Source organism: Podarcis melisellensis (assembly GCF_964234715.1).
Source record: "Podarcis melisellensis genome assembly, chromosome: 13".
NCBI lineage: Eukaryota > Metazoa > Chordata > Lepidosauria > Squamata > Lacertidae > Podarcis > Podarcis melisellensis.
In genome coordinates this window covers 8,108,895-8,135,031 of record NC_138545.1, presented here as the reverse complement: position 1 = coordinate 8,135,031, position 26,137 = coordinate 8,108,895, and the positions used below count along the sequence as shown (strand labels likewise).

General features: G+C 45.7%; 2 protein-coding genes and 1 long non-coding RNA gene across 6 annotated transcripts in view; all 3 read left to right on the top strand.

Moving 5' to 3' along the window:
* Positions 1–11,966, top strand: part of LOC309354883 (uncharacterized protein) — a 30,117-nt gene extending 18,151 nt beyond the window's left edge. The window contains exons 2-4 of one of the 4 annotated variants that reach the window (XM_081885143.1): positions 1,985–2,239; positions 3,152–3,239; positions 4,175–11,966. In XM_081885143.1, coding sequence (XP_081741269.1) covers positions 1,985–2,239; positions 3,152–3,239; positions 4,175–11,766 — 7,935 coding nt within the window. In that variant the 3' untranslated portion in view covers positions 11,767–11,966. Of the gene's footprint in view, positions 1–1,860; positions 2,240–3,151; positions 3,240–4,174 lie in introns of those variants that run through there. The other 3 variants (XM_081885144.1, XM_081885142.1, XM_081885145.1) reach the window with 3 other exon arrangements.
* LOC309355683 (uncharacterized protein) overlaps positions 1–26,137 on the top strand; it is a 282,572-nt gene that overhangs the window by 147,762 nt on the left and 108,673 nt on the right. The window lies entirely within an intron of this gene.
* LOC309355926 lies at positions 20,639–25,422 on the top strand. Its single transcript, XR_014162633.1, has 3 exons — positions 20,639–23,044; positions 23,145–25,213; positions 25,307–25,422. It is a non-coding gene; the product is annotated as an uncharacterized lncRNA (long non-coding RNA).

The window sequence follows — 26,137 nt, the reverse complement described above, 5'->3', positions numbered from 1 at the left end:
TTGAAAGGAGCAATGAGAGACACTTTTTAAGCATAATGTTCTGCACCCCCTCCATGGAATATGTGTAACATAAACCATATTTCTTAAAGACACTAGCCTCTGCTAGTGCCTTTCACCACCATCCAGTTGGGAGAGATCCTTTTGATTTGCTTATAACCCTGATTAATTTGGCACCATCCACAAAACTGGCCAACTCACTGTTCACTGCTAACTCCAGGACATTTATGAATAAGTGAAAAAGCAGCAGTCCCAGTATAGATTCTTAGAGATCCCAATCCCATGGAAGTCTATACACAACTGACTCAGGCTGAAGGTTGGCCTGGAATCTGACACTGCTGGGCTCTAGAATCTTGTCATGTAATAAGAACAGCTCTGCAGTAAGGAGAGCTGAATCTGTAAATTTTGGGTTTTCTCAGTATGCAGTTTTCCCAACTTTAAGTGTAAACGTTTGGGTTTGAAGAAAAGCATCACAAAAATCAGAAAAGGGTGGATTTCAAAGGACATCTGTGTTTCATCTCACTTATTGGTTGAGAAAGTACAAGTTAAGCAAACAGCTCAACTGTTCAGCACCAGATAGAGGGCTATAAATATGTGTAAATTAAGAATATCTCTAGAGCTATACAGGGCATTCAAAGTTGACTGGTTTCCGTAAACTAACCTGAGAGCTTCAAGTGCAGGTAATAACTGTTGTACAGTGGTACCTCTGGTTATGAACTTAATTCGTTCCAGAGGTCCATTCTTAACCTGAAACCATTCATAATCTGAGGTACCACTTTAGCTAATGGGGTCTCCTGCCGCCGCTGTGCCACTGGCGTGCAAATTCTGTTCTCATCCTGTGGTAAACTTCTTAACCCGAGGTACTACTTCCGCATTAGCGGAGTCTGTAACCCGAAGTGTTTGTAACCTGAGGTGTTTGTAACCCGAGGTACCACTGTAATTACAAATTCTTAGCAGCCCCAGCAGCCACCATATTCAATGGCCAGAGATTATGAGAGCTGTTGTCCAACAATATCTGGAGGACCACAGGTTCCTGAACCCCTAATAAACCTTCTTCATACTCCTGCTTCCCTTTGGAAGGCTCCAGATGAACATTTTGATGCAAGGTTTATTGGAGGCTAATGGTTTTATTTATTTATTATTTAATCAATTAATTATTTTATTTATGGCATTTATATCCCACCTTCTTCCCCATGGGCATCAAAGTGGCATAAATGGTTCTTTCCCTCCTCATTTAATCCCCACAGCAACCATATGAGGCAAATTAGGCTGAGAGGCAAGTATTAACCCAAGGTCACCCAGTGAGCTTCATAGGTGAGTTGCAATTTCAATCCTGGTCTGACACTCTAACCACTACACCACACTGAGGAGAGAGTATGGCAGGAGAGACTAGGTTTGGGCTATCAGTGGGTTAGCACCACCCATCCATTATTTTAAAGCTTCTATCACTATCCAGAAGAGCTACGACTTTGAAAATGAAAGCTGAGATTAATAGGGTGGTAAATTCTGTGCCAGACTATCAGATTCCATCCAATGGGGATGTGGATGTAGGATGCATGCAGAGGACTCTGTGGTGGGCTGAATTCCATTTGAACTCACAAGCACCAAGCCGCAGTGTTCAGTTTGACTGCTCCATTGAGAAATGAATGTATTGGCTTGATCTGGTTCATTGCTAATTTCTGGTTCACAGCAAAAGTGGGGGCAGCAACATGGAATCATCACATGTGCATTTTGACTACTAAATTTGCACTGATCATAAGACTGCTGGAACCTGTTTGCCCAGTGCTCTGATGGAATGCAATTAAGTCCAAGCAGGTGGCAGCAGCATCCATGACTGGAGAGAACCCAGGGTGTTCCCAAGGTTCTTTTGTTGGTTCTTTGTGTTGTTCTTTGGAACGTTGCTTTAAAACACTGCTAACTGCCACTGTCTGGGGGATACATACCATCTCTTGGGTGCAAAGACTGCATTCAGGTCTGTTTCACAAAGATGGGACTGATTTCCCTTATCAATTGCTTTTTCCCTTTGGACTGCTACTTCAACTTGTACACTACTCTAGTCCTGGCTCTGTTCATCGGCCTCTTCCAAATGATCCTATGTGGCTCCTTTGTGTGGTGCAAGAGAGTTGTCCAAGCATGGAGAAGCATCTTGTCCTTTTCAGTGGAACCTGAAATCACTGAGAATCCCCACTTTTTGGAGCAACAGCTGGGCAGTTGGTTCCCCTCTGAGACCGGCACATCGATGGTGAGTTTCAGTGACGCCTTTGTTCATATCTGAAGTTGACTCACATTGGGGTTTTTCCAGTTTCCAACAGCAATATTTACTTCCTCATTTATTGAAGAGATCTCCTACCCATCCTTCAGCAGAAACCTTCCCAAGGCAGGTTCAGCCATATAGCATCAAAATCCAAAATAAAACAATAATGTGAGGATACAGACAAGTTGACTCACCCCCACCACATTTGGTTTTCTCAGCTTACAACAGCAATATGTACTTACAAATTTATTTAAGAGATTTCCTACTTTTCCTTCAGCACAAAGGTTCCCAGGGTAGGTCACAGCCATATAATCAAATAATATCAAAATCCAAAATAAAACAATTATATGACGATACAGATGATCTCACAGAAATCACACGTATCTTAGCTGTCAAAAGGCAAGGCTGAGAGAATGAACGAAACTACTTAATGAGCATTCATGGGGATGGGGTTCCATCTTTTAGGGGCCTTAAATGGGCAGAAAGCACCAGTGTGATGCCATGATCATAATGAAAACTGCATTTTAACAGGCCATTTGAGTCTTGCATTGACACAAACTTCCATACTGAATGAACTTCTAAGTGAGATGGGAGGAATCAAAAATGACCTGACAGTATTGCGTGCTTTGGCCACCAGGAGACAGGAATGTAGGAATGCAGGATGTAGGCTTATATGGATCCAGACTATTGGTCCATCCAGCTTAGTACAGTTGAAGCAGACCAGTGGCAGCTCTCTGGGGGTTCCTTCAGGGATTTTTCCTGGTCCTATTTAGAGATATCCTGATGAAACTTGGAACATGTCTCACTCTGTCTGATGGGTCTGTTCCCTGTTTGGTAAGGTGGTATTTCCAACTGGTTGTTCTTCCCTTTGAATAACTTTGCTGCCTCCTCTCTTCCTAGAAGGAACATGTGGAACACAGAAGCCATCTCCAAGCAGCTGTTGGAAAACAAGAAGGTAAGCCCTTCAGGCAGGAACCAGTTCATCCCGGTGATTTATTATTATTTTTAAGAGCCAAGCTCAATGCTGACATTTGATCATTCACATGGTCTTTCTTAGCATCCATGAAAGTGTACATACACACACTTGTTTGTTGGTTGGGTTTATTTAATAAGATAAGTGCAAGATAATAAAACCCATATTCAAAATCTTTTAAAAAACAAAAGAAAATGTATTCAAAACTTAAAATTATAGGAGGAGAGAGATTACAAACAGGAGAACTAGCAGAGGAGCATCTCACAAAAATACTTAGAGTTGAGTTGAGTTGAGTTAGTCAATGCAATGCAATCTAGAAGTTGGCTTACAATGCCCATATAACCCCTGACCCTTGGACATGCTTGCTAGGGCTGATGGGCACTGCAGTCCAACTACATGTGGAAGGCCACAGATTCACTGCTGTTCTGAAATAAAGTCAGTGCCTCTTAGGCCCACAAATTGGTATGTAAGTATTCAAACACATCTAATAAATATATAAATATGTCATGAGGTCTGACAGGGAGGTGTCAGGCCCCCACAGGTCGAGAAGAGGCTGGATGCTTGGAATGCAACTGGCTTTTTATTCACAGAAAGTAACCCAGCAAAGTTTCCCTGGCTCGACTCCTTCAGCTTGAGAAGTTGCAGGAAACTTAGCTCCGGCCCCACCTTTCCCCTCTACTATCTCACTCTGGAGCCCTCCCTAACAGACGGTGACTCCAATGTGGGAGTTAGGTCCTTCTCTTCTGGTTCTGTATGACTCATTGCTTGGCAGCAGGCAGGACCTCCAGCACCACCCAACTCAACCCTTCCCCACTGTCCCACCACCAGGACCCAGACTCTAAGTCCTCATCTTCCCTGGCGGGCTCCTCATCCAGCCATGATGAGTCAGTGGGTTCCATACCAACCTGGAGGTGGAGAAAAGCTCACCAGTGCCTTCATTTGGCTTACAGGTACCAACCACCAGGAGAGAGAACCACAAAATGTAGGCAGTCGCTGTGCCTCCACCCGCAGATTGCTATGTGACAATACAGCCTGTGCCTTATGTGACAGGGCAGCCATGGAGGCTGAGGAAGTGCTGCGTGTCCATGGATTAAGCCCTGGTTTTCAAAGAGATGACATCATTTCCCCATGGAGCAACAGTGAACCTGACCCAAACTGTCACCATCCAGAATTGGGCACAGAAACAACAACTTCATCCAGGAAGGAGCAAGTTCTTCCCAAATGCAAGGGGAAGAAGGAAAAGCCACTCCATTCTACTCAGCAAGCTGTTTCCATTTTCAGGGAGTATGACATGAGTCCCAGCCATCTCAAAAACCATTCCATGTTCACTATGAATGAACATTATGATAGCTCTGATGACAGAAGCTGGGAAATGAGGGACCACTTCTACTCCTCTTCTAGCACATCTTCTGTGCTGTCTTTCAATAGCTGGGCAGATCACAGCCCCTCTACTGAACTGCCTGAGTTATCCAATTTCAGCAAGAAGAACTACATTCCTTTGCAGCATAGGGGAAATGAAGCATCCTCTTCATGTGAAAAGGAAAACTACCAGGGCATGAGATTCCACCCTAAAGCAGCAAGACATTTCCCCAGTTCCTTACCTGTGGTCTCACAAGCAAATATCAAGTCTCCTAGGGTTGAATTCGCTACCGCAGACACTCCCTTTATGGCTAAGGCTCCAAGGACCTTGGAGCAGCATTTGGCCATGAAAAGAGTTCAACACAAACTGGGTCTTCCATCCGTTGTCCTCAGATCATTCAGGGCCTTTTTGCCTCTTGGTATGGATTCCACTTTCCTGCGCCCCACAAAGAGGGAGGCTACTGTATTGATGAAGCCTCGGCTTCTCCCTTTCGTGAGTGTGGCAAAGAGGAGGATACTGGAGCAACACATGAAAAAGATGATTTGCATACGGCGTTGTGGGCTGCCAAGGCAAGTCAAAGAGGCCCTCAAGCACATGAAGCTGGCATCTCACGTCACCACAGATACAGGATCGTCTGCAAACAGGAAAAAAGGCCGAGGCGTCGTTGTCAAGGGTGAGAGAGAAGGGAAAGTTCACTGGCATGTTCTACACTTGGAATCCACAACCAGGGAAACAGCCCTCAAATCTCCCCCTCCTTCCAAAGCAAACCCCCAGACTACAACTGGTAAGAAGTCATTTAAGGCCAGACACAAGCTAATAGAGAATTCCCAGACAATAATTGTTCCAGAGGAGAGGAAAGCCCCCTTGCCCAAGCTGACCCTACCGCACAGCAGTTACCCTCAGCGACTCAGCAGGCCAAGGCCAAGTCTCCAGGGGAAGGCAGATTGTGTGGATATGAATGTTAAGTATAAAGGCATTCAATTCCTATGGGCCCCCCCTACACTGTACATTCAACCCCTGAGCAATATAATACCCAGTCCTCCCAAGTTGCTAGCTCCCCCATCTTGGTCACATCACACCACTGAGTTTGTCCACACAAGGACACCTTTTCTTCCTGCCAATGAGGAGCAGTATTTGGAATCCCATGTCATCAGAAAGAGGGCTCAACACCCATGGGGTCAGCCCATAGTGACACAAGAGTCTTTGCGAAAGTTCCACCTGCCTACACCAACAACAGCACCCCATGCTTCCTCCAAATTGTACTCGGGAGGGGAAGTGAGGGTATCCCCTGGGAGCTCCTTGCCTTTTGCCACCTTGGAGACCAAGAGGCACCTGGAGGGCCACATCAAGGGTAAGGTCGTAGAGCAGGGGTGGGGCGTCCCCAAGCGAGTCATGGAGTCCCTCCACCACTCTACTGCACTAACAAAGGAGCACAAAGGCAGTCAGGAGATGTCTGCATCCCACAAGGGGAAGAGGATTTTGGGGAGCCTTCCATTGGGGAAAGCACCAAATTTCTCTGAGATGCCAAAGCCACAGTGCAACCAGCATCAAGTGCTGAAAAGACCCGTGGACAAAGAGACTCTTGAAATCTCACTGGAGCTTGTTGACCCCATGTTTCATTTGCCTCAGTCAGCTGGCCACCAAGTCAAGGAACAAGACCTTCCTAAAGTTGCCCCACTTGGTTTGAAAGCCCAGCAGCCTCAATCCCATGAGGTTCCATTTGCAGAGAAAGACATCACCGTTCATATCAAACTCAACATTGCAAGCAAAGGTTTGGCTCAAAGGCAAGGATTGTCCACACTCTACAGAAAACCTTTATCCTATCTTTACAAGGAGGACACCATTCAGGTGCCCTTTTCCACCGTGCCCAGAAAGGATATCATATTTGACTTCACCTCAGCAGAGATCCCATTCATTGAGCAGAGGACTCGGGAGGATCTGGAATGGCACGTGAGAAAAAAGAGGTTGCAGCATGCTTGGGGGTTGCCAAGCCTTGTCCAGAGATCTCTCCATTCTGTTTTCCCAGTTGTCCCCCAATCACAGCAGCACCAGACATTGCAGCACGTGGAGGTGAATGTTCTTCTGGATGAGCTTTCCTTCTTCAGTGATGCCATCATCCAAGAACTAGAGCAGAATCTGCTGAAAAGAATTACACTTCACCGATGGCGCTTACCCCAAAGGGTCCTTGAGTCCCTCAGGCTGCTTTCCCCAGAGATTGTGGCTGTTGCAGGGAAACAGGATGGAACTAGGATAGGGAGGAGGACAATGACAAGTCAGCCTTTGGTGTACCCCACACTTCAGTCTGAAACTATAGAGCATAAGATACTCCACTTGGATGAAAAAGGTCCAGACATTTCCCCAACCTTGGCCAGACATGCTTGGCAATGCATGCCAACTTCATTGAGTCAGTTTCTCCCCAAGACCCCCCATAGTCATGGGCTTCTGGAGCCACACAACGACATCCAGCCATCTGATTGGACAGAAGGCATGGACCAGGTTGAGTCGGCCATGCAACATGACCATTTGCTCTCTCTCTGGGGCATGAAGGGTCTGGGTGGAACAAGGCACATGCCACCACTTCAGCCTTCCATTCCCAGAACAGCAACCACCTTCATGTTTTCAGAAGCTAAGACACCATTCCTCTCGGAGCAAGAAAGGCAAGCCTTAGAACTCCACATTAGAAAAAAGAAGCTACAGCATGAATGGGGCTTGCCTAGTCTTATTCAGAAATCCTTGCATGGCTTCAAGTCACAGGCTCCCCCACTGCCCAGTCTCCAAAGGGCTGAAGCTCATGTCTACATTCTACTACAGAAACCATCGTTCCTTCCCCAAAGCACCTACAGTCAGCTGGAATTCCACATTCAAAGGATGGTGCTACAGCGACAATGGAAGCTGCCTAAGAGGATTCTGGAATCTATCAAGATTTTCAACCCTGCATTTGGGACAGGTCCCTTGGAACTACAAAATACAGAGTACCAAAATAAAAGCTGTGACTCACTGGGCAGATTCTCCTCCCCCATCCCAGTAGCCAGAGAAGAGCTGGCAGAGGCAAGGCAGGCGATGTTTGTGGGTGAGAACATCTTCACACATGGACCCAAGGCTTACAGGGCACAGCAAATGGTCAGCCCACACCAGGATATGGAGGCAGGAGAAGTCCCTGAAGGAGCTTTTTCTGAATCATCAGCTGCCTCTACAGATCACCATAGCCTCAGGAGAAAGTCCACCGAAACTGATCTCCAGCCCATGGGAAGCTTCAAGGTCACACCTGACGACCCTTTCCAGAAGTTTGCCCCTCTTTACAGCCAAGTGAAGCCCAGAAGCACATTTCTGCCCTTGGTGGAGGGTGAAGCAGTGGATAAGGGGGAGCTGAACATCAGGTACGAATATCCAGAGCATTTACCTAGTCAACAGAGTGAAATCTTGAATACGATATATGCAAACTCTGCAGCCTGGCCACACATGGATGAATGTTTCACAGGAACAGACTCAATGAATGTTTCCCTGGATGGAAGTGAGGCTAAAGAGAAACCAGAAATTAATGTCTACAAGGAGCATTCGGTGGCAATGGCATCAGTGGATGACAAAATGATTGACAATGCAGCCTCTCAAGATGAGGCTCAGGACCAACTAGAATCCTATACCAAACATAGGAAAATCTGTCACCATTGGGGCTTATCACAAGCTGTGCAGAAATCCATGAGAGCATTTTGCCCATCTCCTCCTAATTCCCTTCCTCCTATTTGTCCACAGGTCACCAAGGAAATCATTAGTATGGATCCAGACACTGAAAAAGAAGAAAGTGCCACTGGTGATAATCTCTTTGTGGAAGATGAAAAGGTTCTCTATCGGGAAGAGCAACAGGCTGTAGAGCAAGTTGACGTTAGTACCAAGGAAACACAGAGAGACAAGAAAATGAGCACCATTGATGGAATCCCACAGGAAATTGAGAATGGAGTTCCTACTGAGATAAGCCTATGCTCCTCAAAGGACACCACTGGTGAGAGACCACAAATGTCAGCAGAAGATTCTGTGATAAATGAGCCGCTAGAAGTCATGAAGGAAGTTAATAACAGCCCACAGGTCACAGATGCCCTGAACATTTTGGGACCTGAGGCTGCAGATAATACTTATTTGGAGATTCTGCAGGGCACAGAGGAAGCAAATTATACGGGGGAGACCCCACAAAGAGTTGAGGAACTGGTATTTAATACAAAGAGCCCACATGTAGTTAAAGAAGAACTATCTACCAGTGAAAGCTCACAAGCCACAGAAGAAGCAAGGTTCATCGGACTGGAAGCCACAGAAGATGCTGCTAGTGAGATACCACAAGCTGCAGACACTGTATCTGGTGAGAGAAGTCTGTATAACACAGAGGAAGAGAACCTCACTTATGAGAACACACAAGTAGCCACTAGCCCAGAGAGCTCAAAAGAGGATGAAGAAGTGGCCATTGCTATTGGGAGTCTAGAAGCCACTGAAGATGCAAGAGCTGCTGAACAACAGGCTAGTCAAGTTTCACAGGTCACAGGGGAGGAGGTGACCATTGCTGGTGAAAGCCCACAGGATCTGGAGAGTGAGAGTGTGACTTCCAGGAGCTCACACGCATCAGAGGAAATGGATGTCTCTCCTGAGATCCAAATTGATGTTGCAGAGGATGGAGAGGCCCCACAAGCAGAAGAGGAAATTATTTATGAGATTCCCTTGGTCACAACTACAGGAAGCTCCCAAGAAGATGATGAAATTGGCCTTATGGGTGAAAAACCACAAAATAGAGAGAAAACAAGCATAGTTCCACCAACACCAGAGGAGAAAGCAGTTGCTAGTGAAAGCCGAGAGACCACAGATGAAAGGGACAAGAGCTCACAAATTGCAGAAAAGCAGAGCATTCAGAAAGAGTGCCCAACATCCAAAGAGGAAGTAACTGCAGAAAGGGAAAGTCCCCAAGCAGAAGAGGGTGTGCCTGGTGAGCACCCACCAGTCACAGCTACAGAGAGTCTGCAGGGAGAAGAAGGCGTTAGAGTTGCTGATGAGAGGTCTCGGGTGATAGCTCCTGAGGTTGAAGAGGCTGGGTGTAGTAGGAAGCCATTTCAAGACACTAAGCAACATGGGGAAGCCCACTCCAGAAGGCAGGCTGCGACCTTCAGGTGGGGCTTTCTGAAACGAATCCAAGAATTCCCACAGGCATTCTTGCTTCATCTGCAGCCCAGATACCACAGGGGCTATAAACTGACAGGAGGACTTGGAGACCAATCCCAAGCCAAAACGAAATCAGGCCTGCGGAAGAAGCCACCAGTCTTCCGGACTGAACTGCGGCTCCAGGTAGAGCGTGGTGGGAAAATCAGTATTTGTGGGGCCATGAAGAAGCCCCTTCCTTTATTTTCTCCAAAAGCCCATCCCACTATGGTGATCCCAGAGCAGGGAGGCAAAGGAGGCAGCAAGGAGATGAAACCTGGGAAGTGCCTGGGCAGACCTTCCTATCTTAAAGGAAGGGCATTGAGGCACAAGGCGTTACTGAAATCCACTCTGCATGTACATATGCAGAAGACGGCACCAGAACAGGACTCGGAGATTTCTCTTGAGCCAGAGAAGCATGAACAGAAAGTTCTGTTCCCTGGTGCCACACTGCTCAGCGATTACAATGCAAGCCCTAGATCCAGCCAAGTTCCTGAATCCCGGGGGCTCAGGTCTCTAGACAAAAGCAAAGAGCCAATTCCATGTACTTGCATTGAAAGATTTATTGGGGATAAATGCAGTATTTCGTGGCAGCTCGAATCCAGCCTCCAGGGGATGGTACAGAACAACCAACATCCAGTAGGACCGAGGAAACCTCAGCCTCTAGATATCTCACATGCTACTGCTTCACCCTGTGTGTGCCATACTGCAGTTCTTCAAATAGACGCCAAATTTCCATGTGTAATGGGTGCAGATCAAAAGTGTCAGCAGCAACAGGGGGTCCCAAGGGGTGCAACGACCTTCCAGTGTGGGACTGCAGTAAATTATGGAACTCAGGGGTATTTGGATTTGCCTTCTGTGGAAGGCAAAATGGGTATTGATTGCCCCAAGCAGGAAGTCTCAGGGGACAATCTCCTTAAGCCTTCTGAAGTAGCAAGAGATCACTTGCTCAAGACCCACATTGCCCAGAGAGCCTTGGGGTCCTTCATACTTCCTTGCCTTGTCATCTCCTCACACACTGCCTATGAAGATATGGTGGCTGAACTGGTCAAGAAGGCATCCAAAGAACGTCAGGAGAGACTCAGCAGCCAGTTACACAGGAGGAGGGTCAGTTTGGGGATGCCCAAAGAGGAAAGCCAAGGGCTGCCCTTACAGACCCAGGGACATAGAGCTAGTGCAAGGGGGCAGCAAAAGCCATCTGCAGTGGCATATACTCAAGAACCAAGGAGCAGGCGGGCCAGCAAATACTCTCATGATATATGTTCAGGCATGGCACCTGCCCCATCTCTCAACACCAATAATAGCTCTCGGGTTCTGCAGGACCAGGAAGACACCCAGTCTACTGAAGAAAGTAGAAGTGCTTCAAGTGAGAGCTCTGAAGTTTCAGGAGAATCTGAGGCCTCTGGAGACTCGTGTGCATCTTCTTTGGATGCAGACAGTGAATTGCCAGACCCTCCTTCGGATTGGATTCACTTGGAAACCAAAGGTGAGGGTGTAGAAAGAGAGTCTGGGAACATCTCCAACTTGGTCCCGAAGGATGCTTCTCAGACACGGCCAGAGACCCCCTGCAAGCAATGCTACCCGCAAATAGAAGGCCAGCCCCAGTTCAGCAATGTATGTGAGTGGCAGAGAGCAGGAGACTGGGACAGCGACAACGTCCAAGTTGAAGAAGACAGTAGAGATCAGAAGGTGGGACAGAGGCCTAAAGATAGATCTTGCCTGAGGTCTGGAGCCATCTTGAGACCCAAGGGAAGGTGTGCCTCTTCCAGTTCCCACAAGGATTCTGACAAGAGGATGTCTATTATTGGCTCAGTCCTGGAGAGGATATTACACCTAAAGTATGGGATGCACATTTGGTTGCAAAGCCATGGCATAAAGAAAGCTGCCTGGAGAGAAAAGAACAGGCAATCATTCACCACTGCCAATTGCCCTGAGAAAGAGGACATGTTAAAAGGGGCCGAAGAGTTCAGAGATGCTGAACCTGCTATGGAAGGAGGTGCTGTACGCTAGACAGGTGGGTGTACACATATTCTGTAGCTCAAACTGATGAAGAGGCCCACAGACCAGAACCCATCTTCCAGAAACATGGTTCATTTCTGGCAGAAAGACAGAGGATCCCATTACAGCCATGGTATTTCAAGAAGCATCTTCCAGATGATATTTGAAGCCCTCCAGAGCACACCATAATGGAGGGTCAGAAGAGAAGTTGCCCGGGGTTGGTATAAGTATGGGCCTAATCAGGCCAAGCATGTGTACATGTCATTTCCCCTAACTCACATATCAGGTGTGGGGCAGGTACCAACATGTCCCCACATCTGCTTCCACAACCCTCATTTGCAGTTGGACTGTGACATTCCGTGGATTCCCTCACAACCCACAACCTACAAGAAGGTCCTTTTGAAGGTAAGAGGAATTCCAGGGCTCGCTAAACCCTGGTGAATAGTTTGGGTTTTGTTTCATTTTTTATTTAAGTGTTTTCCCAAGGTTTAAAACATATAAGTTTTGATTACCAGCAGCTGCACCCCTCCAAGGTTTCCCAATTTATCCTTATTCTGCTGCATAGCATTCTTGATTTGTTTTGTTTTTAATGAGATGTAGGGGAGCTTCTTCTGTAGGGAATAATGTTGGTTGCTTTTGTTGCTTTAATAAACCTCCATTTTGTTAACATGGGATGCCTTGGCTAGAATTCTTGGGAATGGTCCTGTAGTAGTAGCTCAACCTTCTCCAACCAGATGCCCTTCAGTTATTCGGACTACATGTTTGTGCTGCCTGAAGATGATGAGAAATATAGTCCAAGCCATATAGTGGACACAAGGCTGTCCTCCAAGGTAGCCATTTTCCCAACTGATTATCCCTTTTAACTCCAATGGGTCTACTCTGATTTAGAACTAGCATTGCATACCACTCATCACTGTGACTCTCTCGTGGTCATATTTCGTTTTAGCTATTGTTGCCTACCTAGTCTGAACCCAAAAAGAGGATATTGCAATTTCAACTCTGAATGCAGTAGACAGAGTACCTATCCATTCTCCTAAATTGAGGTGTACTTTTTATCTATGCCAATGTTTCCCAACCTTGGTTCTCCAGCTGGTTTTGGACCACAGTTCCCATCATCCCTGACCATTTGTCCTGCTAGCTAGGGATGGTGGGATTTGTAGTCCAAAAAACAGCTGGAGAGCCAAGTTTGGGAAACCCTGATCTGTGCACAGAGATATGGATATATAGTGGATGCTCGGGTTGCAAACGTGATCCGTGTGGGATGCATGTTCACAACCTGTAGCATTCGCAACCCGCGTCTGTGCACGTGCGGGTTGCAATTTGGCACTTCTGCGCAAAGTGTGATTAAGTGCTTCTGCGCATGCAAGACTGCCGAAACCCAGAAGTAACCCATTCCGGTACTTTCAGTGCCTGTAACCCAAGGTATGACTGTAACTATAAACATCCCCAATGGTAGAAGCACATCGATACAGAAAGAAACATATTTTCAGCATTTTGTTTTCTTTATTGACTCCAAACAACAAATGGGAATGAAATGTACTGACACCCAATCCTCAAAAAAGTTGTGTTCTGCATGAGGAAGATCCCGGGTTCAAGTTCCAGCATCTCTAGGTAGAACTCGGAAAGGACTCCTATCTGAAATTCTGGAGAGCCAGCTGCTGGTGTTTAGGGTAGACAATACTAAGCCAGATGCACCAATGGAACCATTCAGCTTCCTAAGTACCTGCCTTTGTGCCTTGGACTTAAGGTGAATAAAGACATCTCTGCCTTGACCCTTCCCTTCCTCTTGCTCTCAGTCGCTCAGTAGATATCACTGGCAAAGATCTAGAGCAGGGAGGTTTTTGTAAGTGTCTGTATCATTGTGGGAACTACGCACAGTGATTTCCCTCCATACCAATACCACCGTCAACCACTGAAAGCCCTGTGTTCCGCTTTTGAGCTCAAGGAGGTGTCTCACATTGACAGAACATTTTGAACACAATTTGAAAAAGAGCTTCTACAAAACAAAGAAAAAACCTTATTTAAAATGCACAATCTCTAATTAGACTGGGAAATGAAAGACGAGCTTGTCAAAGCCTCTTTGACACACTGGGCAATAGATAAAGGACATAATACAGATTTTAATCTCTGGGGGAAACTTTGGGAAAGCGATTTGAAGTTGACAGCATATTATTCCTTGAAGGAGAACTACTTGAAAATGATTTGCAGGTGGCATTTAACTCCAAGTAGGCTTGCTAAGATGTATAAGACAGAATCAGATAAGTGCTGGAGATGCAATGAGATTGAGGGAATGTTCTTTCATATGTGTTGGACCTGTAAAAGAATAAAAGAGTTTTGGGAAATAATTCATAATGAATTGGAGGGGGGTGTTTAAAAGTACCTTTCCAAAAAAACCAGAGTCCTTTTTGTTGGGGGTAATTCAGAGTGAGATTCCCAGGTGTCAAAAAAGCTTATTTATGCATGCTACTACTGCGACCCATGCTTCGTTAGCACCAAAATGGAAAACGGGCAAGGTCCCAACTAAAGAATAATGGCAATTTAAGCTGACAGAATATGTGTGGATAAGTTTTGATGGATATAATAATGGTATAATGAATGGTTTAGTTTATGTAAAATATGCAGGGTTTTATGATATGCAAAATGAACTATAGAAAGAGAAGAAGGGAAGTCATTGATATTTAAGGCTGTTTAAATGAGTATTTTAAATTGTAAAACAGAAAATTTAGCAGAATTATTTGGGGAAAGCTACAGCTGGGGTTTTTTTGGTGTTTTTTTAAAAAGATTTTTATTGATACAACAACAACAAAAAGAAAAAAAACACAAATACCAAATTACACACAAGTATAACCATAGACACATAATTTTCTTAGCAAACAATAAAACATACATTGGTCTTAACACTAAATACCCAACCACCCATCTATTCCATATTCCATATTTCAATTTCATATTACTTATTGCCAATACACACCTTTATCATAATTAAACTTATTCTTAATAAATCTAATTTCTTATATCTACCTTGCAACTATTACTGAAGTTCCTCGAATGCTGCAACAGAATTTAAACTACTATATTTATTTTTCAGATATTCTTTGAAAACCTCCCATTTTGAAACAAATTCCTGTTTTGATTTATTCTTTATTTTTTCTGATAGACCATCTAATTCGGCATATTCTGTCAGCTTTTGGATCCAATCTTGTATAGAGAGAATTTCATTACTCTTCCATTTTGCTGCGATCAAAACCCTTGCTGCCACCGTTGCATATAAAAAGATACCCTGGGAAAGCTGCAGCTGTTTAAAGTGGCATGATATAGCTTTAAATATATAGTGCAGATGGGGCCTAAGATTAAGGTATCTCTGGGCCACCTTTAAAATGGAAATGCAATGTTGGATGGATGAGAACAGACTAGGAAAATGTGATTAACAAAAAACAAAAACAAAACAAAGCCTTGAGAGCTGGAGAAAGAGATATGACAGGGATATATCTGACAGCACCTGGAGATTAGATTCATTTGAGAGAGAGAGAGAGAGAGAGAGAGAGAGAGAGAGAGAGAGAGAGAGAGAGAGAGAGAGAGAGAGAGAGAGAGAGAGAGAGAGAGTCTGCACAATTACGTAAAAACCTGAAAAGGTTTTGAGTTCACTGTAGACAAGAGTTTGTGATTTCCCCGAGAGGCTTGATGCCATTATCCAGTGCAGTGAATGACTGCATTTTATTTCTTTCAGGCCTGAACAAAGTACTGCCCTTCTTGTTATGTGCCATCAGGTGGCAGCATTTCATAACGAAAGCATAATTTATGGCTCTGTATTTCCACAAAGGTCCAGGTAGATTGTGAGACAGTGGCGTAGCATGGGTTGTCAGCACCCGGGGCAAGGCAAGTAATTTGCACCCCCTAACCCGTGGATTTGCGCCCCCTAACCCATGGATTTGCGCACCCTAACCCTAACCCCCAGATGTTGCGCCCGGTGCGGCCGCCCCCCCCCGCACCCCCCACGCTACGCCACTGTTGTGAGAATAGATTTGCCCTATTCCCACAGCTGCTTGGAAGCTATGCAAAAGTCCTTGTAGAAGCTCCTATCCATGTCAGCCTGTCCCAAGGCCACCAAGCAGATGACTGCCAACCACAGAAGTCAGCTCTAATGGAGCTTTTGTCACATATGCACCAACTCATTTACCTGAGACTGCTCTGCTTTCTCATGCTTCTCCCTGGTAAATCACTATCCCAGTCCTGCCTAAGGTGACCTTGGCGATTCCTCGTAAATGGAGATGTGTGCGCAGAAGTGAACCTTGGCTTCCCTTCCTTTCTTGGAATGTGTTTGTTTCTTTTATTCATAACGCAGAATCATAGAATTGCACAGTTGGAAGAGACCCTGAGGATCATCTTGTCCAACTCCCTACAGGTAAAAGGTAAAAGACCCCTGGACAGTTAAGTCCAGGCAAAGGCGTCTATGGGGTTGTGGCGCTCATCTCACTTTCAGGCCAAGGGAGCCGGCGTTTGTCCACAGACAACTTTCCAAATCATGTGGTCAGCATGACTAAACTGCTTCTGGTGCAATGGGACACCGTGACGGAAGCCAGAGCACATGGAAACGCCATTTACCTTCCCGCCAAAGTGGTACCTATTTGTCTACTTGCACTGGTGTGCTTTCGAAATGCTAGGTTGGCAGGAGCAGGGACAGAGCAACGGGCGCTCACCCCGTTGCAGGGATTTGAACTTCTGACCTTCTGATCGGAAAGCCCAAGAGTCTCAGTGGTTTAGACCACAGCGCCACCCACGTCCAAAGCTAGGATATGCAGGTGTCCCCATATGGGGATCGAATCTGCAACCTTGGCTTTATCAACACCACTCTTTAACCAACTGAGCTATCCAGTAACATTGAAATTTTAAAGTTGCATTTTTTTATTATTATTTTAAGTAAGGGGGTGGGCGAGGGGAGGAGGAATGGGGTGGCATCATGGGAAAGGAGGAAGCAGGTTTTGCCAAGGCAAAGGGTAGGGTAGGTTCAGAGACAACAGGCAGATATCAGCTAGACAGCGCCAGGAGTCTCCTAAAGTCTGGTACCAGCCCTGGTTGTAGCCAACCATGTCACACCCTCCAACATTCCTCAGATGAAAATAAGGACATTTCTCAATCCCCCACAACTAACCCTCCTCAAGCCCACATTCCACTCCTGCCCCCAGAGAGAATTTCATTTCCCCCTTTCCCCCCCTTTTGATAATTTTTTTTATTTGGTTTTTCAAATTAGAATTTTACAATCACATATCCAACATACAACATAAAAACAAGATTCCAAAGAATCTCTTGGACTTCCCTCCTCCCCTTTGTGGGTCCTATTATTAATCATTTCTTCCTGCATCTTTTATAATAATCCAGATCTTTTACATCTCTGTTACATCCAAAATTCACCATTTCTCTACAAGTGTTATTCCAATCCTGCTGACGGTTTTAACTGTTTACAATGGTTTTTAAGGTAAGTTCTAAATTTCCCCCATTCCTCATTAAAATTTTGGTCTTCCTGATTTCGGATCCTTCCGGTCGTTTCGGCATAGTCCAGCAACTTAATCTGTCATTTTCTCTGGTCAGGTCCAGAGAGCATTTCCTATCAGAAGAGGGGCGAATCCTGCCATCACTACCTCAATGGGACCCAGCACACACACCCTCCACCATCTTAAGAAAACCCCTTAATCCTGATTTTATTTTATTCTTTGGTAGATTTACAAAAAGAAAAACACACACCAATCAATGGATTTTAGAAAGGGGCAAGATGAGACGTGTGCGCAGCAGCAGAGCAAGCTGATTGGGCAGCTGGGGCGGCGTGCGTGCCCTGCGGCTAGGGGCGGAGCCAGCTGCCATGGGGGCGGGGCCAGCCAGGGCAGGACGCTCCACAGGACCTCTGAGGAGTCTGCCTGCCTCCTCCTACTCAGCCGCCCTACAACTGAGGCGGAGGCGGCAGGCGGACCGTTTGGGGAAGTGTAGGGCCTGTGGGCGCCCAAGCCACTGTGTCACTCCCAGGAGAGATGCGTGGCCCGGGCGCACTGCAGGCCCCATGGTGAGCACCGCCCAAGTTTTTGTCATACCCCTTAGTGGTGACACCCCAGGTGGCTTGCCCCCCATTGCACCCCCCCTTCCTCTGTCCCTGCATGCAGGCACAAAACATTTTTTTAAAGGCTCCTTGCGCTCCGCTCTGCTTCCCCTTTCTTCCTGCCCAGGGCAGCCTTGTCCTCTGCCTGTCCCTCTTCGCCTGCTCTCCAGAAACCACTACAAGCTGCCCAAGAGAGGAGGCCAGCAGCAGTAGCTATGGAGAGGCAACAGGATGGTCCTTTGCTGCCATCGCCACTCAGGACAAGCACAGGCTCATCCTACTCCCTGAGCTTGGCAGTAGCAGCACTGGCAGGGGAAATGGGGACATCCTGGGGTCAAATCAGAAGTCAGGGTGGCTTTCGTAATTCCAGGCGGGATTGTCCCTGGAAAATGGGGACAATTAGAAGGCATGTCGTATCAACAGGAACAGAGTGTGCACCCCATGCTTACACTTAGTATTTCCCACAAGCTCATTGGACGGTAGGTTTTTGTCAAGGCTTCAGTGACTGTGGATGGGGTGGGAGCCACAGTGCTACGCACCCATACGAAAACCAAGATGGGAAAACTGCAGATTTGCACAGTGGGCTGGGCCAAAGTTTAGAGGTCTCAACGCAGAGTGAATTGGTTGATGAACTTCCATCTGTCTTTGTGTTGGGTTCTGGTTGCCCTTTTTGGCGCAGCCACCTGTTTCCCTTCCCTCTCCCTGTAAATCTTAAATCAACTGTTGGCTTCAAGTCTGTGTTGCTTTTGCTTCCTCCCACCTAATCGGGGAACATGGTCAATGTCACCAAGGTTGTATGGTCAAACAGGAGGAGCTGGAGGAAATAATGCACAAAGTGATTGTTGGAGTGAATAGTGCAAAAGATACAGAGACCCTTTCCTCTCTATATATGACAGTGCACACTCATTTGCATTCTCCTGGTGTTCTGTCTGTCTGTCCATCTCTCTGAGACATCTAGACATGGTTAAAGTACATTGTACATTGTACATTGTTAATTGGCCTCCACAGTTACTTGAAGACTGACAGTTAAGATCGTGTTCATGGAAGAAGATCTTACTCGGCTACGAGTGATCGCCAAAGAACTATAGTGCAGACAGTGCCTTAGAGATAAGGGGCCTCTGGGTTACAGTTAGAAGGGAATTGTCATATGGGATGGAGGAGAACAAACCAGGATGATGTGGCAAACAAAATGAATTGTTGATCATTCGATTTTGAACTTTTCTGTTCTCCTCCCAGAAAGCCTGGCTCTGAAAAAGGACACCTTTGGCCCTTTCCCAGGTGCCAAGGTGCAAACAATATTTAGAGAAAGAGAGAGGATGGGGGGAGGGGTTTCTGCTAATGCAAACAGAAAGATGGGGATGCGTTTGTCTCTAGTGGTTGGGTATCGACTGGTCCATCCATATCACCAGGAACAGAGTGCCGGTTCCATACTTCCACAAGCTCATAGGATGGGATGTTTTTGTAAAGGGTTCAGTCATAGTGGATGGAGTAACAACCACAGTGCTAATCACCCATACAGAAACCCATTTAGAAGCCAAATAGGAAAACCACAGATCTGCACTTTTGACTAGGGCAAAAGTCTCCGTTCAAACTGAACTGGGTGATGAATTTCCATCTGTCTTTCTGTTGCGTTTCTGATTCTCCCTTTGGGTGATGGCAGTCCCAGTTGGCCACCTGTGTTCCTCACTTTCTTTCTCTTCCATTGAATCCAAATTTAACTCTCAGCAGGAAGCCTGTGTTTCATTCTGTTTCCTCTCCCTAGAAACTCACCCACACTTTCACTTGAACTTTGATTGTGTTGTGCACCAACTAATCCCCCCGGGTTCAAGGGCGTTTCTTGTTGCTCCGTGGCTGTGCCTTACGGAAATCTGATCGTATCCACTGAATCGAGGCTTGGTTAAGAAAACTATCTCTCTGAATTTTCCATGCATCTGATAAGATCTGATTCAGCAGCCTATTGTGATCACTATACTGCATAATATAACAAAAATAGTTATTCCCAAAAAAACTTTTCTTCTTCTTCTTTTTTCCTTTTCGGAATTATAGGGACAGAAGTACCTAAATTGTATAGAAATTTATGTATGCAAGAATGCTATTTGCCCCCAAATGGAAAGAAGCAGAAGTCCCAGCAAAGGAAGAATAGATACAAAAACTTATGGAAAAAAGATGAAACTCACTGGAAGAATTTGCAGCTGGAGTCAGTCAGGGCCCTGCCCACCCAGGCCAGGTGGGAAAATGGCATGTAAGACAGAGAGCAGGTCAAAACTGACAGTCAAAATTCACATGTGTATACACAAAATATACACAGTGGGACTGATTTTTTTCTTTCATATGTCAAAAGTTGGAGGGTATGGACAACCATCACAAAAAAGACAGTGCTTGTCATAGTGTACTGAATCATGTGCATGCCAGTCACTGAATATATTTGCAAAGGGTTCTGTGAGAAAGCTCAGATACAAGGAAATCCCTTGAGTCTTGGGTGGAATCTAGACACATATTAAAACTGCTCAAAAAAAGCTTTTTAAAAAGCTTTTTAAAAAATACAATGAATTTTCCATAAGGCTCACCATCACCATCGTCACATTGTATATTGCACTTAAAACGTTTTATTTGCAGCTGTATGGCTGAGTCTTTGCTCTCTGTAGACCCCACCCCTGAGTTCTTTCCTGAACAACAAAATGAGGGGTGGAGAATCACTTTATTTCCTCTATCCCTGACCCCAAACCTTGTTGGCCTATTTTTATCCAATTTAGGACAGTGCTCAAAAATAAAAAAGTACTTACAAATGCACAAATGCTGAAGCAGCTAAACTCAAGCATTTTCTTTACACATTGAAGTATTATGCGTGTTGCTGGCAATATACAAACATTATTGCTGCCAATAATGCTGGTGATAAATGAGCAGTAATTTTGGAAGCAGCCTTTGTAAAGTGAGCCTATAATGACCATTTGTTTCCCTCTTGTCTGTTTCCCTCTTGCCTCCAACACACAAGCTTGTTACAATTTGTCATTTCTACTGAGTGGTAAAGGAAATGGAGTGTTGACCCTGGTGTCTGTCTTAAGCCTGCTTGAGGCATAAATCTACGTTATGCAAATAAATACTCCACACAATTCTAATGTTTTGACATTTCTTCCATACCACCCAAGACAACGAATTCCTTTATTTGGATTCTTACTCACAGTGAGTGTGTAAGGTCTGTGTTACACATCATCTAGGTCTTACTGAGACCCTCCTTACTTCCGATCCTCCCTCTTTTCCTACCTAGGTGCCTTGTCTGGTACCCAACTTGTCCAGTTCGGATCTGGGACAGTGTCTCCCAGAGAGGCCCTCAGCCTTACCTGTACGGTCACTAAATTCTCTGTTTTGGGTCCTTATTTGCACTGGGTCCAGAAACATTTTTGAAAAGGACTGGAATGGAAGGGAGCAGTAAACTGGACTAGGTCCAGATGGCACACAAACTATGCCTCGTTTTTACAAGGACAAATCACCATCTCTGCAGATACACCCACCAATTCATTCTCCTTGCAGCCGAAGTCCTTGACAGCTGCAGACATATTTTAGGTAAAGGACCCCTGGACCCCTCAACAACTTTTGTGTTCAAATTTCCACCTTTTGAAATATGGCAACCCTATTTTAGCATGTCCTTCTTCTTAAATAGAGGACAAGACTGAAGTGGCTTCCCTTTATGGAAATTGATCAGACATACCCTTCCTGTTTAAATAGCAGTGTCCTGTGGTACTCTGTGACCTGAAAGGGCCTCATACAATCTGTACAAAAGACAGAGGAGTGAGTGATTAAAAAGAAATATGAGATCCTTTTGGCTCATTCTTCTGAGCATCTCACCTGGTGGGTATTTATCGCTGCTGTAAAATACACAAAGCTTCAACCAAAGAGCATTTATTTCAGAACTCTGTAATTCCTGTCCCTTTTCTGCAGGTATCTTATCCAGTACACAACTGACCCAATCTGGTACAGGAGAAGTGAAGCCTGGAGACACAGTCAAACTGATTTGCTCTGTCTCGGGTGTCCAAGTCGGTGGTTATTACTGGGGCTGGATCCGGCAGCCTCCAGGAAAAAGGATGGAATGGTTGGGTCACATTCGGAGCACTGCATCTGGAGGAACTTCGTACTACAGTCCAGCTTTCAGCAGCCGAGCCAGCATCTCCAGGGACACATCCAGAAATGAAGTGTATCTGCAGCTGAGGTCCCTGACATCTGCAGACACAGCAATGTATTATTGTGGAAGGGCGCCACAGTTAAGCAAAGCAATGGAGCATCCATTCAAAAACACATTCCACCATGAATGCCTCTACAGACTCCATTAGACCCCTGTTTTGACCAGAGCTCTGGCTAGTCTGTTCATACAGCATTCTTGCAGCATTCTTGGAGGGAAGATTTATTGCTCAGGGAATCCCACGGAAGCTATTGAAAACTTGCTTATGTGCATTGCACAGCCCCAGATCTCATTGCCCCATTAATGGTGGATGAGGCCAAAATCTCATCTCACTGAGCATTCTCACTGGGCATTCATCTCACTGTTATATTAAATGAGGCCAATAGTCCATCTAGTTCAGTATAGTCTACACTGGCTGGCAGCTGCTCTCCTATTTGTCAGACAAAAGAATTTGGGGAAAAAGTATCCGCTATCCCTCTTGGACTTTGACCAGGATGCCTTTCCCCCCTGTATTTGAGCTCGGCCATTCCTAAGTGGTGACTGTCACTGTTGGCGTTGCTGACGTGGAGCCTGGCCTGGCATTAGCAACAATAGAGACAAGCCTGAAGGATAAATAAGAGCTATAGCTCAGTGGTAGGGCAAGTGATTTGCATGCAAAAGGTCCCTGGTATCTTCAATCAGGCTGGGAAAGATTCCTTCCTGACACCTAGTATAGAGAGTAGACATCTAGATAGATCAATGGTCTGACTTGGGATGGGGCAGCTTCAGGTTGAGTTCTTGGTGCTTGACCTTCCATTTTGGCAACCCCTGCAGGAGTGCTTCCTTTTATCATATTCACTTCCTAAATGCAGCACCCAAAGGCCTTCATGCAAATCTCCAGAGGAAGTTTTTCTGGTTTAAATAGCATTGTCTGATTTTTCACCGTCATTCTCTTTTGTTTTCTACAGAACAGAGGAGGCAGAGGAGCAAGTGAGGAGGAGAGATGAAATCTATAATGTTGGTTATTCTTGATCTCTCGGCTGTTTCACCAGGTGAGGATTTTTATGCATTAGATCTTTTTCAAAAGCAAATTGAACTAATCAGAAAGTGAATGCTACCTTTAACTGTATCATTTCTGCCCCCTTTCTGCAGGTGTCTTATCCAGTACACAGCTGACTCAGACTGGCCCAGTTGAGCTTAAGCCCGGAGAGTCCCTCCAACTGACCTGCACTGTCTCCGGTGTCCAAGTCAGTGGTTATTATTGGAGTTGGAACCGGCAGCCTCCAGGGAAAAGGATGGAATGGTTGGGTTTCATTCAGCACTCAATAAATGGAGGAAATGCCTATTACAACCCAACTTTCAGCAGCCGAGCCAGCATCTCCAGGGACACCTCCAGAAATAAAGTCTACCTCCAGCTGAGCTCCCTGACAGTTGCAGACACTGCAACGTACTTTTGTGCAAAAGCATCACAGTTTGGCAAAGCGGTGGAGCACCCCAGCAAAAACCACACTCTGACTTGAATGTCTACAGGGACACAGCCAGCTCTCCGTTTCGACCAGAACTCCAAATAAATAATCTGCATGGTCTGGATGGAAGATTATTGTTGACAAACACAAGCAAAATGCCCACCACCATGGCAGGGAGGGAGAATGAGTTAACAGTATTTTTTTCCAGGCCCGTGCAGGGCTTGTCTGAGGCCCATAGCAGGAGTCTTGTTAGAGGAAAGTTATATACTCAAATAAAAAGCAGCTGGTCCCTGGAGGCTGACCCCTCTGAAGAAGGGATATGGGTGGCACTGTGGTCTAAACCACTGAGTCTCTTGGGCTTGCTGATCAGAAGGTCGACGGTTCAAATCCCTGTGACGGGGTGAGCTCCCATTTCTCTGTCCCAGCTCCTGACAACCTAGCAGTTCGAAAGCACGCCAGTGCAAGTAGATAAACAGGTACTGCTGCGGTGGGAAGATAAACAGTGTTTCCGTGCTCTCTGGCTTCCCTCACGATGTTCCATTGCATCAGAAGCAGTTTAGTCATGCTGGCCACATGACCTGGAAATGCCAGCTCCCTCGGCCTGAAAGGGAGATGAGCTCTCAACCCCATACTCGCCTTTGACTGGACTTAACGTTCCAGGGCTCCTTTACTTTTTACCTTTACTTTAACCCTCTGAGATCCGAGGCAAGTATACTCAGCTGTACCTCTTTTCTGCAGGGGCCAACTTATTTTGTCTCATAATATTCTGTGTAAGCTATTGAACATTTTCCTTAGCATGGCACCACCCTTTCATCTCCAGAGCACACCGCAGAATCCATTCATTACTCATGCTCAATGCGCATTCATGCAGACATAGAGACACAAAAATCGGCATACACACAAACTGTTCCACTATGAGTGCAACATCCCAAATCTACTGAAGTCAGCCCAGCTTCTGTTTTAATTCCCAGATGTCCCTCATCCAATGCCACAGCGAGGCCTCCTCCTCCTCCTCAGCTAAGCCCAACACCCTTACCCACTACTCTCTTTCATACGCATGTACACCCCTGACTTTTATGCTGTTGCTGACCTCCGGAGAGCACACACACACCCATATTCTGGGGCAGACACAAGAACTTTTGACAGAAAACAAGAGGGAAATCCAGGCTTCTAGCATAACTGCCACTGGGCATCAATGTGCCCCCTCTCACATATGGAGCAAATGGCAGCAACAAGGACAGAATATCCTGTCTTTGGGCATTCAATGTGAATATGGAAATTTGCTATTCTGACAATGAGATGCATTACTCTGTAATTTTCCTTTCTTCAATATTTTATATTTCTCAAAACGCACTGGTACCTGCTTTGATTCCTTTTAAAAAGGAGACAGACATATTTTCAAGTACATCACTGTACACTTCTTATGTATGGAGTATCCTAAAATATGAAATGACAGCTACCTTATTTTGGGGGAAGACCGTTTGTCTGTGTCAATAGAATATTAAATGTGCAGCCTTAGCAACTGTGACCTTCTTTAAACCTCTCTGCTTCTTAAATACAGGACTGGACTAGACTGAGTTCTCTTTATGCAAATCTGCCAAGCAGGATGGCTCTGTTTAAATAGTCTTCTCCAATGGTGAGACATGGGCCGGTTGAGTCACTTACATTCTGTATAAAAAACAGAGGAGTGAATAACGAAAAAGAAAAACATGCAATCTTTGCTAATTTTCCTCATTGCCCTAAGTGGCTCACCTGGTGAGTATTTATGCTAGTTGTAAAAACAAGAATCTGGAACCCAACCCAGAAAGAATCCATATTAGAGCTCCAGTATTTGCCCTCTTTTTGCAGGTATCTCCTCCAGTCCTCAGCTGACCCAATCTGGCCCTGGAATCATAAAACCAGGCAAGTCCTTCAAACTGACCTGCTCGGTCTCTGGTGCCCAAGTGAGTGGTTATTACTGGGGCTGGATCCGAGAAACTCTAGGGAAAGATCTGGAATGGATGGGTAACATTCGGCCCACATCAGGTGGAGGAAGCAGCTACTACAATTCAGCTTTCAGCAGCCGAAGCACCATCTCTAGGGACATCAACAAAAACGAAGTCTATCTTCAGATGAATTCCCTAACAGCTGCAGACACGGCAGTATATTATTGTGCAGGAGACACAGCAAAGCAAGACAACGAATCATCCATGCAAAAAACCAGTAATACACCAGCATTAGAGCAGGGAATGAGGGTGGTTGGAGGGCAGATCAGAGAATCCCATGGAAGCTATTGAAAACTTGCTCATGTGCATTGCACAGCCCCAGATCTCATTGCCCCATGAATGGTGGTTGAGCCCAAAATCTCATCTCACTGAGCATTATGTTGAATCCGGCCAATAGTCCGTCTAGTTCAGTATAGTCTACACTGGCTGGCAGCTGCTCTCCTATCTGTCAGACAAAAGAATTTGGGACAAAGTGTCTCCTATCCCTCTTGGACTTTGAACAGGATGCCTTCTCCCCCTGTATTTGAACTTGGCCATTCCTGAATGGTGGTTGTGTTGGTGTTGCTGACATGGAGCCCAGCCTGGCATGAGCAACAATAGAGAGAACGCTGAAGGGTCAATAAGAGCAACAGCGCAGTGGCAGAGCATGTGATTTGCATGCAAAAGGTCCCAGGCTCAATCACTGGCATTTTCA